Below are 15470 nucleotides of genomic sequence, written 5' to 3' on the forward strand. Positions count from 1 at the left end.
GGATCCTTCTCTCCCAGGCCAGTTCTATACACCCAGCAATAGAATGTCAGCCCAATCCGGGTAGTGTTGGGGTACTGCTAGATGCCTCACTTGCTGCGGGCCAAATTGGGCAGGTCTGGGCAGCTCAGGGCTGTGCTGATCTCCTAGCAACCCGGGAAGCCGTGGGGGAACTTGCCACCCAAGTCCCGGCAGTAGTCATGCAGCGGGCAGTGCCATGGCGGAGCGTGGGCAGCGGCTCCAGCCTAAAACTCTGGCTCCGAAAGTAATGAGGGAGCGCCGGAACTGCGGGTGGTAAGCGCAGAGCTCGCGCAGTGCTCTCGCAGCTGCTAGCAGGGAACCTGGATCCTCCGGGCCGCAGAGATATACCTGGATGCTAGCTGACTTTCTCTGCGTCCCCGGTCCTCTCCCTATTGTAATCGAGTAAAAGGACCAATGCTGGAGCAACACAGCCTTTCTGGTTTGTTTGTGTTTTGCCACAAACCCCCAGGGGAAGTAAAGTCCCCAGGTCAGATAGTGGCCACTGGAGAGGCTGTCCTAACCTAGGACTATGAGTGCCTGCCTTCCAAAGTAGCCAACTCTTTCATCAGATACCCTGGTACCCCTAGTTCCCTGTGTTCAGCTTTTGGCGTCTATGACACCTGGAGTCTTTAGTCCTTTAGTTGGCTCTTATCAAGCAGAACCCTTGGCTCGAAGTCCTGGGAATGTAGGTACTTTGAAGGGTTAGTGGGACAGGAAAGAAAGAGGCTTTTATTTTCCCCTTGCTGAATCCCTGAGAGCGAGGTTTAGCTGGTGAAAAGAGGTGCTTCTTCAGTGTGCTGACAGATAAGATGGTAAGTTTAGAATCAGAAAGCCTAGGCTACCCTTAAGTTGGTGGTCCTCCTGCCTCCGCCTCCAGAGCCCAAGGACTGGAGGTCTACCACTACACTCCCTGAGCTCGTTTTCTTATTGTGAAATGGGACAAATGGGACGAATCAATGAGCTAGCTTTGTAGGTTTGGGAGGAGCCATGGGGCTAGCAATACACAGAACCCAGTGCGCTCTTTCTGCGAGGGAGCAATTATGAACGCTTGGGAAGCCTTTGCAAATGCCTCCCCGTGGGAAACTTACTTGCTTTGAAATAATTGTAGACTCAGGAGAGAGCAAACGTCCAAGATCCCACATAGCCTGCTGGAGTTTTTTCCAGTGGCACCGTCTCACACATCTGTAGCCCACAGGACCTACAGATGTGTGACCAGGACCGCAACTTTGGGACAATAGAGTGGTTAAATAAAACCTCTGCCATTCATTAGCTCTCACTTCTGTAAAAAAATTTCATATGCATCTCAAGATCCCAACGACCACGGTATCAGTTACCTTTCTCAATCCTGTGGAAGAAGAATACTGTCAAGAAACAGGTAGTGGTTCTGGCTCATAATTTCAGGAGGTATTGGTCTATGCTGGCGGGGAAGGTAGGCATCCCAGGCAGCCCCATCCACAGAGATGAGAGCTTTTGGCTTGCTCATATCTTAGGAGATCGGGAGCACAGATGAATGGGAACCAGAGTCAGACCATTATTCCTCAGGCTAGCAAGGCTTCACATTCCAAAAGTTCCATAACTTCAAAACGATCAAGTGTTTAAACACAAGAACCTATGGGGGTTATTTTACACCACACAGGAAATGTTTTGTGGGGCCTTCAGGGTAAGGCTTTCTTCCCCCAGCAACCACAAATCTGTTCTCCAGTTCTGTAATTTTAAGCATTTTAAGAATAGTAACCAGGGCTGGAGAAATGGCTCAGCAATTAAGAGAGCTCAATGCTCTTAATCTGGGAGTTGCGTTCCCAGAACCTGTGTCAGGCAGCCCACAAGTGCCTGTGACTCCAGGTCTGGGGAATGTGATAAATATATAAATAAGAATAAATAATGTGGGCAAACGAGGATAGCGTAGGTCACACTTGATATTTGCTCCTGTTTACCCATAAAGCTTGTGAGATCCACCCAAACTGCGCATGTCCGCCATTTGTTCGTCTTGTTGATAAGGAGTGTGCTCTGTTGTAGTATACACTACAGTTTGTTTCTTTATTCACTTGAAGAAATCCAGGCTATTTTTCAGTTTTTGACTTTTAAATACAAAGTTGCCATGAACCTTCATGTACATGTTTTTGCAAGAAAAAATATTTTCATTTCTCTAGGATAAACGTCAATATATTCTATAAATGCTTTTAGTTCTATGTTATTAGTCAGGCAAGGTTATTTATGGGCTTTAGGAGATATGGAGGGTTGAGGATGGGGGTGTAGCTCAGTTTGCAGAATGTTTACCTACTATGCGGCTTAGGGCTCGATCCCCAGCACCCTATAAGCTCGACATGACATGACGGAGCGTGTTTAAAACTGCAGCGCTCAGGAGGTGCAGGCCAGAGGCTCAGAAGTCGAAGGGAGTTTAAGTTTGTCCTCTACAAGGCTGGCCTGAGAGTAATTTGGGCCATCTGAGGTTGAATCTATCTGTACACAAACAATCGAACAAAACAAATAAGAAAATACAGAGTTAAGCATTTTAACGAGGAGAAGCAGAGTAGGGTAAAGGAAAGCCCTCCCTCTACGTTCCTAACCCCTCGGAATGGAGAGTGAGCTAGGTAGAGGAATGAATTCTCTTTTCAGAATTCTGAGTCTCAGTCAAATTAGTATGCAGCTCCCATTTGAGATGTGTGGCTGTATTTAAGAAAAAAAAAAAAACCAACCAACCAAACAAACAAACAAAAAAACCCAACAGAACAAAAAAACCAACCAAACAAACAAAAACATTTGTTATCCTTTCTGTTTTTAGGAAGGGCTTGGGTATAAAATGGTTTTTAGTGAACTATTAACTACTAATATGACCTGGCCAGCCCCCTCCCCCCCAGTTGAGACAGAGTTCTAAGGATTTATTATTTAGCTCCGTGCAATTACTGGGGGTTACCCCTAGTCTAATTCTCTAATGCTAGACTGGCTACTTCCAGTCAACTGTGCTGCTCTCCCAACTTGCTGTTTGGGTCTTGCTGGGTTATTTCTGCTTCAGCTGTCTGCCCTGGGAGGATGGGGGTTATGTTCCTCTCAGGTACGCGCTGCCGGTCCAGTATGTCTCATAGAGACCTGCCTTCTCAGTCTACCGTCTCTTCCCTCCTCTCTCCTCCTTCTCTTCCTTCCTGGTCCCTATCTGGAAGCCAGGTAACTGAGAACCCACCTACACTATTCCCTCCAGTAACTGGCTGTAGCCACCTTTATTTAAGCAATGGTTTTAAAACTGGGGAGCAAGGTCTGTACAACAAAAGCTGTTGCATGTGGGAACTCACTCATTTTGAGGCAACCAGATCTCGGGGTACAGAACTTAGCATTTGAATACATAGTGGCACCAGACCAACCCCCAACCCTTGGGTGTTTAAGTTAGTTATAAATATAAGTATATATAACTATAAATATAATGTACTTATTCATGAAGATAGTTAATAATGAGAAGAGTTATTGCTAATAATTGATCATCAATTTCAAGATGAGATATGGCTTAACATGCCTATACCTTCAGCTGCTTGGAGGGTGATTTATTAAGGGCAGAGAGAAGCTTTCTGTAGACTCTTTTTTTATTGTTCTTTCATCTAAATTTTCATAACACAGTGAAGTTAAGCTCCTTGAGCCCACACCCATTCACACATGGCAAAGATGTTCTAGGGTTTGCTGGAAACCACTGGGGACCAGGCTAGAATCTCTTTAAAATGTTTGATGATGATTACAGTAAAGATTGGATTTACTGGGGCTGGAGAGATGGCTCAGTGGTTAAGAGCACTAACTGCTCTTCCAGAGGTCCTGAGTTCAAATCCCAGCAACCACATGGTGGCTCACAACCATCTGTAATGGGATCTGAGGCCCTCTTCTGGTGTGTCTGAGGACAGCTACAGTGTACTCACATATCTATCTATAGATATAGAGATAGAGATAGAGAGATATAGAGATCGGGTTTAGTATAAAGGGCCATTATGTGTGACAGGGGCTACAGGCAGAAAAAGCTTTGCAGAAAAACACCAGCTCTCAGACTCTCTGAGGCAGGCTGGCATCGTTAGGGTCATCAGGCACCGGGGATCTGAGGCCTGGCTTTGGCATTAGTTTTGCCTGATTATTCTAGATCTCTTATCATCTTCCTTCCCATGTGCCATCTGTCCCATCCATCTTATGTCCATGGCCTGACTGATCCCTGCAAGTGGGGGCCTGGTGGGGAAGGAAGCAGAGAGACAGGCTGTGTGCAAGTCAGAGAGGGGAGGGGAAATGAGGGAGTGTATGGCTCACCTAAGGTAAACTGTGTTAACCCAACGGTGCTCAGGCTGAGAGTGAAGTTTATTGTGACAGGAGCTACATTGTTGCTGGGACCGGAGTTCTTCCCACTGTACTGATTGTTCAAGAGGATCTGAGAAAGATGTCAGATAGCTTGGGGTTGGGGGGATTACTGAAATGTGTGCAGCTAAGCACTGTTCACCAGCGCTTTGAACTACATGAAAGATCCCAGTTTCATCATCGCTTAGCCATAGAGCTATTGTTAGACTTTATTTTCATTGTTTTCAATCCCCACTCTGTGTGTGTGTATGTGTGTGTGTGTGTGTGTGTGTGCGCGTGCATGTGTGTGAGTGAGAGTGCGTGTGCATGTGCACTTGAGTACACGTGCCCATGGAGGCCAGAGGCACTGAAGTCCCCAGAGTGAGTTACACCTGTGCAGCTTTTGACACATGTTTTGTTTTTTACTTCTTTGTGCCTCACTTTAGCTATAAAAGGAAACACACTAGTACTGTTATAAGACTTAAATAGGCTGATGTATGAAAGAAAGCACTTAAAGCAGCTCTTGTTTTTCTGTAGGACATTCCCCATGTGTGTTAGCTATTATGACTCTTTAAGGAAAATGTACCTATTTGTGTGTGCACACTCATATGTGTGTTTGTGTGTATGTGTGTGTTCATGTTTGTACATGTGTGTGCATGCCTGCATGCATGTGTTTATGCATATGTGTGTTTGTGCGTTCATATGTGCACGTGTGTGCATAAGAACATCAAGTGCGGGTAGAGGTCAGAGAACAACTTTCGGGCGTCAGTTCTCTCCTTCCACCATGTGGGTCAGGCTTGGCAGCAGGGACCTTTGCCCACTGAGTTTTCTATCAAGCCTTGTATTTATGATTCTTATTAAAACATAAAGGAGGCTGCTTGTGCAGAAGGCTGAGGCGGTAGGACAGAGAATTCTTGGGTTCAGGCCATCGGAGGTTGCATAGTGTGAGACCTTGTTTCACACACACCCACATGCACAGGGACTAAACGACACATTGTGGGTTTGATGTAGTCCATGGACTATAATTTCACAGCCTTCCTTCTGAGTTGAGACGAGGAAACCAAGCCACTGAGGTCATCTAAGAAACCATTCGTTCAGCTACACAGGGACTGCATTTGCTCCCCTTCTTATCTCCATGACAAAATACCCCCACACAGAGGGGAAGGATTTATTGGGGCTCAGGGTATTGGAGAACCTTGCTATTAAGCTAGCAGTTCCCCACGACCAGATTGCTTTCTAAGCTCAGTGCAAAATGGGGAATACCCTTTCTTGGTGGGGCTTCACTATCTTTGCCTGTCTTTGTCAGGAGAGTGTCCTTGAACACAGGTGGTTGGCCTTGTCTGGCCTTATCGGAAAAATGACTTTGTTGAGAGCTCTCTGCAAGGCTACATAACTCACCATACATGTCCCGCTCTGGCTTCCAGCCTGCAGGATAGTTAGCTGCTGTACTATAACCAGTCAGCCCTTCCTGTTTGCTTGTTGCCATGACAAATTAGCCCTTTCCATATGTACTCCTAAAAAGGACCATAAATACCCCATCCCCAAACAATACAGTAGACTCCTCTCAATGCAGCAGTCTCACAGCTGGCTAGCTGGCTGCACCTGGCTCTCTGCCTCTGCTTCCTTTGTCCCCTCAGGTTAGTGGCCAACAGCCTTCTGGGAGAAAGTGGGTAGACACAGAGAGTTTGAGAATGTAGTGTCTATCATGGTGGGGAAGGCAGGGCTGAATTCATGGTGAGTGAGTCCAGCAGCTGGGGCTCCTCACAGAGTGGGACTCCAGCCCATGGCATGATGGTACCCGCATTCAGGGTGGCTCTCCCCTCCTCAGCTAACCCTCTCAAGAAATGTCCTCATAGGCATGCCCAAGAATGTCTCCTAGGTGATTCCAAGTCTAGTCAAGTTGATAATGAAGTTTATTGTTACAGTAACTACATTGTTGCTGGGACCCAAGTTTATTCTTGCTACCGTATTGACTTTTTTTTAGTCTCTAAGCAACCTGACTATCTTTCACAAACTGAATGGTGTAGGGACAATTTTGTCATTTTGGTTTCTTTAAAAAAAAAAAACAGAAATATTGTAAGACTATGTTTTTGTTTTAATCCCAGGTGTGGGATATGGGGCTGCTTCCCAGTGGCTGATTTGCCTCGTCCTCTAGCAGGGGTGTGATTGTGGCAGCTGCAGGTAGTTTCTGCAGTTGTGTGATGTTCGGAATTCTGGGGATTTTTCAGAGGCTGTAGAAATGCTGGGTCCCTGAGAGGGTGGTTGAGTTGTTAGTTGGTTGTTGTTGTTGTTTATGGTGTGTTAAGTAGTCGTGCACAAAGAGGAGGAGGAAGAGGAGGAGGAGGAGGAGGAGGAGGAGTAGGAGGAGGAGGAACAAGAAGGAGGAGGAGGAACAAGAGGGAGGAGGAGGAGGAAGGAGGAGAAGGGGGAGGAGAAGGAAAAGGGGGAGGAGGAGGAGGAACAAGAAGAAGGAGAAGGAGGAGGAGAAGGGGGAGGAGAAGGGGGAGGAGGAAGAACAAGAAGAAGGAGAAGGAGAAGAAAGAGGAGGAGGGGGAGGAGGAGGAGGATATTAGATTCCTGATGGGGAAGATGAAACTTGCCTGGAGGAACTTGATGCCCCCAATCAGCAGGGAGTAGACTAATTAATGATAATGGCGCCCCTTTCCTGTCTACCTTTTTTTTCTTCTCCTATCTAGTGTTAGGGAGTTAAAAGGATGAAGAGGGGTGGAGGAAAGAAGAACCCACATAGTCGCCTAAGTCTGGCTACAGAACAGCTTTTTTTTCTAATGTGGCAGAAGCAGTTAGAATGACAAATGCTTTAGTTCACATGGTTGGCCCTTTAAAATACAGTGGCATGGATGACACAGGTGAGACTTTGAAATAGGCCACTCAGTTAAAAAAAAAAAAAACGAAACCGCATTTTCTGTTCCATGCATTTAGACTACGTATCTACAGAGGGTGACTTGATGCTTCAACAATGTGTGCGGGCAGTTCTCATGCAGAAAGGTGGGTTTGCTTAAGGAGGAGATGGGAGCCATTTGTAGGGACACGGTAGAGAGGTAGAGGGCAGAAAGCAGGAGCAGGGGCCTGTAGAGCATGCGCAAATCAACCTCTTCTGCTCCGCCCACCCCACAATAGGTGAGGGCCTGCCTCCTCCCACCCAAGTCCTGGGATGCTCATCTGGCATGTTGTCTCCTAGGTACCTCGAGAACCTGCCTTCCAAGCGTCTCCCGAAGAGTAGCAGGCTGACATTGAATAGCCGGCATTGGGTGTTTGTGAAAGAGGGGCTGGATGACTTCAGGAAAGACCGCCCCCCACACCAGGGCCCCAAGGATGCCTTTCTACCTCTTATTCATCACGGAGCCCCCAATGCTACCCCCAAGAGGAGGCAGAGCAGACTGCCCACGGGGACAACGCTGTTGTCTAAGCTTTCGAAAGCTGGGAAGACATTCTTGGAGGAAGTGGAAGCTAAGGACGACGTACTGCACCCCCTGGCTCTCTACCCACAAATTAAAGAAGCTCTGCCTGCTGAGGTGATGTGTCTGGTCTTGAGGGAAGGCCTCCTGGGGGCCCTAAAACAATTCTCTGCAGATGCCCAGGAAGCCCTGGGGTACATATTATAAGAGAGGAAGTTGTACCCTACCCCAGTGAAGGCTTTTTTTATCAGCTCAGGGCAGCCTTCCTTTTTCTACTGAGGGAACAAAACGGTGGGATACATGGCAGTTTTCTTTGCTTTCTGGCTTTGCCTTGAGACTCTCTGGGTACAGGAAGCCACACAAGGGTTGCTCAGTATTACTCATGTCTGTTTAGCCTGGGTCAAAGAGGTCAGTAAGAACTCACTGACAGGTGGCTAGAGACAGGAGAATCTGAAGGCTATGGGGACTCCACCACAACGCCCAGGCCAGGGCTTCCAGCCTGCTCCTAATTCTCAAAATGGCCCCAAGCTTGACTTTCAAACAAGGAGGAAGAAATGACCGTCTTTCATCAAGCAAATGGTAGCTTTCACAGGGCGGGGCCCCTCATCTGGCCTTTCCCTTCTGCTAGAGAGCCTAGAAATGGTTTCTTAGTTGACCACTGTATCCTTAAACAAATCCCAGGCTGTGTGAAATCTGAGGAGGAAGGCAGGTTGGATGAGGCAAGGGGATGAACAGGAAGCTCTCCACCCCCACCCCTGTTTAGCTTGCTCTTGGGCTAAACAGATAAGTCTGAACCCACAATTGTGAAACCCAAACTCTAGGCACATTGGTATACATTGTTATACATTGTTACTCAGTCTTCATCCCTTGGGTTTGTTTCCTAAACCCAATGCATCCTGCAATCCATCTTCTGCAACCTATGTTGAACCTGTAACCCCATGATGTATGCCCGCCCTTTGCCTTGCTAAACTCCTGAGCGGGTGATACATTCCATGTGATACATTCTTGGGCTTATCTTCCTCCTCACAGGCAGCCTTGAGCCTGAGTCTCCATTCTTCTGTCCAGGTGCTAACAGCCAATGATCCCAACAGCCATTCTCTGCCAGCCCTAACCCTTGCCCATGAATGGCACTGCTCTCTGAAAAATCCAACTCAGAGGGAGGCAGCTGATTGGCCAGTTCCTTGTGCCCTTACAAATGCAGCTTGTTCTAATCAGACAGTCATGGAAATAAATTTTCTCCCAGATCTAACACAATCCCCTGCACAGTGACTTCTCACTCTGGGAAGCCTGTCCTCAGAGGCCCCGGATGGGAACCTCCCATCTGCTGCTCCACAATCGGCTCCTCCTCACTAGACTCCAGTCACTGAATGAATGAATGAATGAATGAGTGAATGAGTGAATGAATGATTCGTGCTAGAAAAGTCTATGGGAAGAGCAGTTGAAATTTCTGATCAGTGATTTTCTACACACTTTTCCTCACTGGGTCCCGTAAGCCAGAGGGTCTGAGTCTTACCACATCACCATGACCGTGGTACAGGAGTGTGGCTCTCACTTCCCTGTCTGATTTTCCCAACTAGGTTTTGTTAGCTTTGGGGTTTTTTGTTTGTTTGTTTGTTTGTTTTGTTTTGTGTGTTTTTGTTCTTGATTTTTTTTCCTATTTATTTATTCTTCTCTCAGACATTACATCCCAACTGCAGTCTTCCCCCTCCTCTCTCTCCCTCCCCTAGTCTCTTCCCTTCACCTCCTCTTTCCCCAAGATCCACCCCCACTTCACCTTCCCTCAGTAAAGAGCAGGCCTTCTAGGGACATCAACCATATATGGTGTAACAAGCTACAGTAAGACCAGGCACAGATTCTCACATCAAGGCTGCCTGAGGTAACCCAGCAGGAGGAAAAGAGTCCAAAGGCAGGCCAAAGAGTCAGAGACAGCACCTGCTGCCACTGTTAGGAATCCCACAAGAACACTGAGATCCACAACCATATCAGTATGCAGAGGACCTAGGTCAGACCCATACAGGCTCCCCGATCTTTGTGAGCCTACCTGAGTCCCAGTCAGTTGATTCTTGTGATGTCCTTGACCCCTTTGGTTCCTCCAATTTTTCCTTCCCCTCCTCTGCAGGGTTAGCTTTATTTTGAGCCAGGGTCTTTCTATGGTGCTGACCTGGCTGCCGGAAGCTCCAATTTAGATTCTACTTCACACCCACAGCAAAGAAACAACACTTTGTGCTATGCCAGGAAAATCCAACCCTATCGCCTAGTTTCCCTGGGTCCACTCTGAGCTATGTGTGCACATGTGTGCCTGTGTAATAGGAGCAGAGGACAATCTCATCTGTTGTTCTCAGGCACTGACCATCATTTTATTGACACAATGTTTCCTACTGGGCTGGAACTCACCGAGCAGGGTAGGTGGGCAAGTCTCCACTATCTTAGCACTAAGACTAGATTACAGGTGTGCCCCGTACCTAATTATATTTTTAAAACGTGAGTTCTGGGGGTCTAACTCAGGTTCTCACGCTGGCCAGGCAAGCACTTTTCTAGCTTCGGTATCTCCCCAGAATGTGAGGTGAATCTTCAATGTGTGGTAGATACTGTATTCCTAGGAGGCCTGAGAGAGACCCGAGAAGCCCGTAGTCAAGAACCTCAGAAGTCCAACAGAGACACTCCGAGCGCTGGGGCTTTGGGGGACTCAGGAGGCTCTCAGGCAGATTCTGCTAGAGGAGATGGAACCACAACACAGAGCCTTAGCACCCAATGGCAGGGCCACAAAGGTTTGTAAACAGCCCCCCAGCACAGTGCTCCATGAGGGGCTTGATAATTGGTGTTTGAAAAGAAACACCGAAGAAACAACTTGGTGTGTTTGTTTTAGAATTGGGGGCTCCCTTTCCTCCAATCGCCCCCTCACCCCAAGTCTGCTTTCTCTGTGTAGCTCTTATTGAAGGTGCTCGAGGTACTCGACCCAGAGAGGAAGCTTGAGGATGCATGGGCTTGTTGCCGGGATACCAGGGAGTTAATGAAGGAACCCACAAAGCTTGTAGAAGAACGCTCTTCCCAAGTATGCCCGTGAGTACCGCTGACGTCTTTCCCCCGATGAACAGCCTAGGACGGACTTGTCATAGGTAGAATAGTTTTGCTCATTTGGGTGTTTCGTTTTGTGAGTTACGAAAAAACAAAAACCCAAGAAACAAAACGATGCTGAGTTTCTTTTAGCCCAGGCTGACCTCCAACTCATTCTGTTGCTAAGGATGACCTAGCACACCCAATCCTCCTGCCTCTACTTCCCAAGGCTGGCCGTGCCTGGGTACCTAGAATACTTGTAAGGAAGCAGTGGTAATAAGTCTTGAAGAGGAAGACAAGACGTGGCTCCTGTGGGTGTGATTTTCTCAGTGGCATAAGCGTGGGCTTCTATCTAGCTCTTATTTGGCAAGAAAACCTGATGAATTAACTTTGTTCAACATGGCAGGCCAGTGGTCGGTTGGGTCATCCCAAGCACATGTGTGCACATACGTATAACACGGGATTGTCAATGATGCTCTTGCTAGCCTTTTTTTCTTTTTTTCTATTTTGAGACAGGGTTTTATGTATGTATCCAGGCTGGCCTGAAACTTTTAGTCTGCCTGCCTCTGCTTCCTGAGTGCTGAGGTGACAGGTTTGTGCCACCACACCTGGCTACTTGCTTGTCGTTTACAGCATTTATAGGCTCTTCTGTTAGGAGACCCTGCTCACGTCTGTGTAGACCATGCCCCTAACTGCATGCACCTTCTCTATAACTTTCCAAACTTCTCTGAAACTTAGTAGAAACTCTTATATCATACCCTTGCTCTCCTTAACCCATAGTACTTAATAATACAGATGTCTGCATATAGATTTAGGAAGGGGACACATTTACTTTGAAAACCAGACGATCTCACCAGTGGGTGCCTAGAGATCTCGGGTGACAAGGGCACTCTTGCTACATTGCTTGCTCTCTGGTGTATCTGGGACGATAATATGTTCCACTTCTGCCCTAGAGGATCCTTGGGAAACACAAGTTCCTCTCTTTTCTGTGCTAGAGGCAAAGTCGCCCCCCAGTAGGGACTGGGTGGGAGAGTCTGCCAGTTTATGGCTTGGACCTAAAGCTGAATCCTCCACCATGGAAGCTACTTGTCATAAAAGGGGTGTTTTCATTCTTGTCTTTGTGGTTTATATTGTCTTTGAAGTTGCTCAGAACCTGTATGTGGAAGAGAGAAACATTATCTATAGGATTATTATATATTATAGAATAGATCATATATTATGACATAGTAAGAAGATATAGACAGGTTCTGTCTTTCACTTTGAGCAATTTGCTTGGTTAACCCTGAAAAAAAAAATCTCACAGGTAAGACATTACAAACGAGTAGGATTCAGTAAGCTATTTGGAAGAAGTCCAGCAGTAATATATTACTATCTTAGCACATCATAAAAGAAATGTGGAATTTCATAGAGGTGACCTTGGCTGTTAGCATACACATTTGTTTCCTTTGCCCGCTGTGAAATTGTAACCGCAAACCTGGTGGCTTGAAACAATTGGAAACGTTTTAACGACATTTAAGGACGGTAGCTCTGAGGCCTGCAGTCTGATGTGGCTGTCATCGGTCAGTGCTGTCATCGGTCAGTGCTGACTGGAAGGTCAGCCGGGCTGCATTCCCTCCAGAGGCTGCAGGGACATTTGCTCCTTGCCTCCTTCAGTCTCTGGTGGCTGCTGGACAGCCACATCTGTCCAAACTTCAAGGCCAGCAGCTTCATGTGTCTGGGCTGTCCTCACATCACCTGCTCTCTGTGTGGGTCAGGCTTTGCTCTCCCTGTCACTGTCCCTTCAAGGACACTCGTGATGGTGTGTTGGGCCCAGGAAGATAATCCAGATCATATCCCTCTGTCAGAAGTATGGATGAACACCTGCGAAGACTCTCGGAAAGTTGAGTAGCACAAACTCCAAGGATTAACACTTGATCTCCTTAGAGACTGCCCCAACCCTACCAGAGGTCACACCGCAACTTGCCCCTTGGCCAGATGTTCTGCCTTTTCCTCGGAGAAGAACCTTTGAAGGAGGCATCCCAACTCACTTCTCTCTCGATCCCACAGCAGTCAAGCTCCCTCTTCAGTGCCCACTGAACTCCACCGACCTTGCCTTTGGTTAAGTTCACATCAACACCTGTGCTACCGTACCAGTGACTTTGCTCATTGCTGTGACAAAATCCCCAGCAGAAGCCATGCAAGGGAGGAAGGATTAACTTTAGCTCACAGTTCGGGAGTGCACAGTCTATCATGATTGTGGACGAATAGGTGAGGGCAAATTCACAGTCACAGCAGCTGGAATGAACGCCAGCCGTCTGTCACCCAAAGCCCAGCAGGAAGCAGTGAGCCCGAATCAGGCTTCCTTCCAGGGATTTCCTAATCTGAACAGCCCCAGCTGGTAACCAAGTATTATATAGCTGAGCTTCTGGGGTTCAAGTCCCATTCAGTCCTTAACAGTTACTACACAAGTGTTCACTGACCACCACACTGTTATTGGGGACATAGTGAAGCCATGCGACCAGACCACTCCAGGGTAGAAAGGTTTAACTGGGAATCAAAGTGTTATGGTTACCTCTGGGTTGGGGGGTGGGGTGGGATGGGGTGGGAGCAGGGAAAAGAACAAACTGTGGGGAAGCAAGTGGACTTCCTACGACCATCGACAGGGTGAGTGCTTTGAACTGACTCAGGCTGTTTGGGTTGACTGGGAACTAGATGTCCTTGCCAGAGGGACAGACCTCTGGGGTCGACTAAAGGAAAGGAGGTTGGTTCCTGGTGGTTTAAAGGAGGCTCCAGGAAGAAGAAACTGACTTTAGTCCTCAGTTTACCCAAGGATCATTCTGTTTACCTGGCCAAAGTCTTTCTGGTTAAGACAGTAGTTCTTAGCCTTCCTAACGCTGCGACCCTTTTATAGCTCCTCATGTTGTGGTGACCCCCAACCAAAAAAATATTTTCATTGCTACTTCATAACTGTAATTTTGCCACTGTTATGGATTGCAATGCAAATATTTGGTTTCCAGTGGTCTCAGGTGAGCCTGTGACAGGGTCACTCGACCCTCAGGTTGAGAATCACTATTAGGACACTGTCACCAGCACTGCCATTTGGGGGCAGCAGGGAATCCACTTCAAACCTGCCACACTACCACACTACTGTTTCCACGGCAACTGACACAATCGGTGACATCATCTTTCCCATAACAGTATTTTCTTTTTCTTTCAAGACAGGGTCTCGCTATGTAGACCAGGCTAGCCTTGTGGCAATCTTTCTGCCTCTGATTCCCCAGTGCTGGGAGGTCAGTTGTGAACCACCACACCCAGGCTCACAACCGTTTTTCCTTTAGCTTTTTTTCCCCTTAGCTTCCGCCTAGCTCATGGTTCCCCCTTTGGTTTCCTTTGCCTGGTTTCTCCATTTGTCTGTTTGTTTTGGTTATTTTTGAGACAGGGTCTCCCTATGTCCGTCCCCCCCCCCCACCGCTGTCTTGTTTTGTTTGTTTCAAACCTTGAAGTACTTCAGTTTCTGATGTCTTTTCTGTATGTTCACATCCAAGTTGACTTTGGCCTCCTACAAATGGACAAGCCAGGATTTGTCCTTGGACCTGTAATTAGCATCTCAGACTTCACAGTTGGAAACCACAAGCTCCATTCCTGGATCAGCTGTATTCCTCCTGCCTTTCACAGCCCAGTAAATAAATAGTAATCAGCTGGTTCTAGAACAACAGCAATCGTCCGACAGATTCTAAAATCCTGTTCCAGGAAGCCACAGTGTCTTGTTTAGATGTCACAATAGCTTATTAGCTGGTGTGGTGGTTTGAATGAGAATGGGCCTCACTGGCTTTTATATTTGAATGTTTAGTTCCTAGGGCTTGGGAAGGGCTAGGAGGTGTGACCTTGTTGGAGGAGGTGTGTCACTGGGAATGGGTTTTGTCCTTTACAAAGCCCACAGCAGGACAGTCCCTGTCGCTCTCTTTGCCTGCTGCCAGTGGGTCAGAGTGCAAAGCTGGAGAAACTGTGCAGTCTGTAAAGTGACTGCTCCAGTGCCGTGCCAGCTTCCTACCATAATAATAATGGACTAACTCTCTGGGACTGTACACGAGCCTCAACTAAATGCTTACTTTTAAAAGAAGAGTTGCCTTGGCTGGAGAGATGGCTCAGTGGTTAAGAGCACTGACTGCTCTTCCAGAGGTCCTGAGTTCAAATCCCAGCAACCATATGGTGGCTCACAGCCATCTGTAATGAGATCTGATGCCCTCTTCTGGTGCGTCTAAAGACAACAACAGTGTACTTGCATAAATAAAATAAATCTTAGAAAAAAACAAAACAAAAAAAGTAATAAAAGAGTTACCTTGGTCATGGTGTTTCTTCAAAGCAAACAGTTGGTTTCATGACCTCCATGCCTACCCTTGCCCATTCCCTCTCTCTCCCTCCCCTTCCTCCCTACCTCTCTCCTACTCCCTCTTCCCCTCCCTCCTCTTCTCTACTTTGTACATGCACGCCTGTGGAGGGAGGGAGGGAGGGAGAGAGAGAGAGAGAGAGAGAGAGAGAGAGAGAGAGAGAGAGAGAGAGAGAGATTGGGGCGGCCATGCATACCACACAGAGCCATCAGAGGACAACCTCAGGTGTGAGTCTTACCTTCTATCCTCTTTCTGACAGGGTCTCTTGGTTGTTTGCAGCTGGCTTGTGAGCTTCCAGGGAGTCTCCAGTCTCTGCCTC

General features: G+C 47.3%; 1 protein-coding gene across 1 annotated transcript in view; it reads left to right on the forward strand.

Annotated features, from left to right (window-relative positions):
• Positions 1–214: 214 nt before the first annotated feature.
• Positions 215–15470, forward strand: part of Fam47e (family with sequence similarity 47 member E) — a 37872-nt gene continuing 22616 nt past the window's right edge. The window contains exons 1-3 of the mRNA XM_032916518.1: positions 215–291; positions 7514–7847; positions 10657–10790. Coding sequence (XP_032772409.1) covers positions 215–291; positions 7514–7847; positions 10657–10790 — 545 coding nt within the window. The remainder of the gene's footprint in view (positions 292–7513; positions 7848–10656; positions 10791–15470) is intronic.

Source organism: Rattus rattus, chromosome 11 (assembly GCF_011064425.1).
Source record: "Rattus rattus isolate New Zealand chromosome 11, Rrattus_CSIRO_v1, whole genome shotgun sequence".
NCBI classification, from domain to species: Eukaryota; Metazoa; Chordata; class Mammalia; order Rodentia; family Muridae; genus Rattus; species Rattus rattus.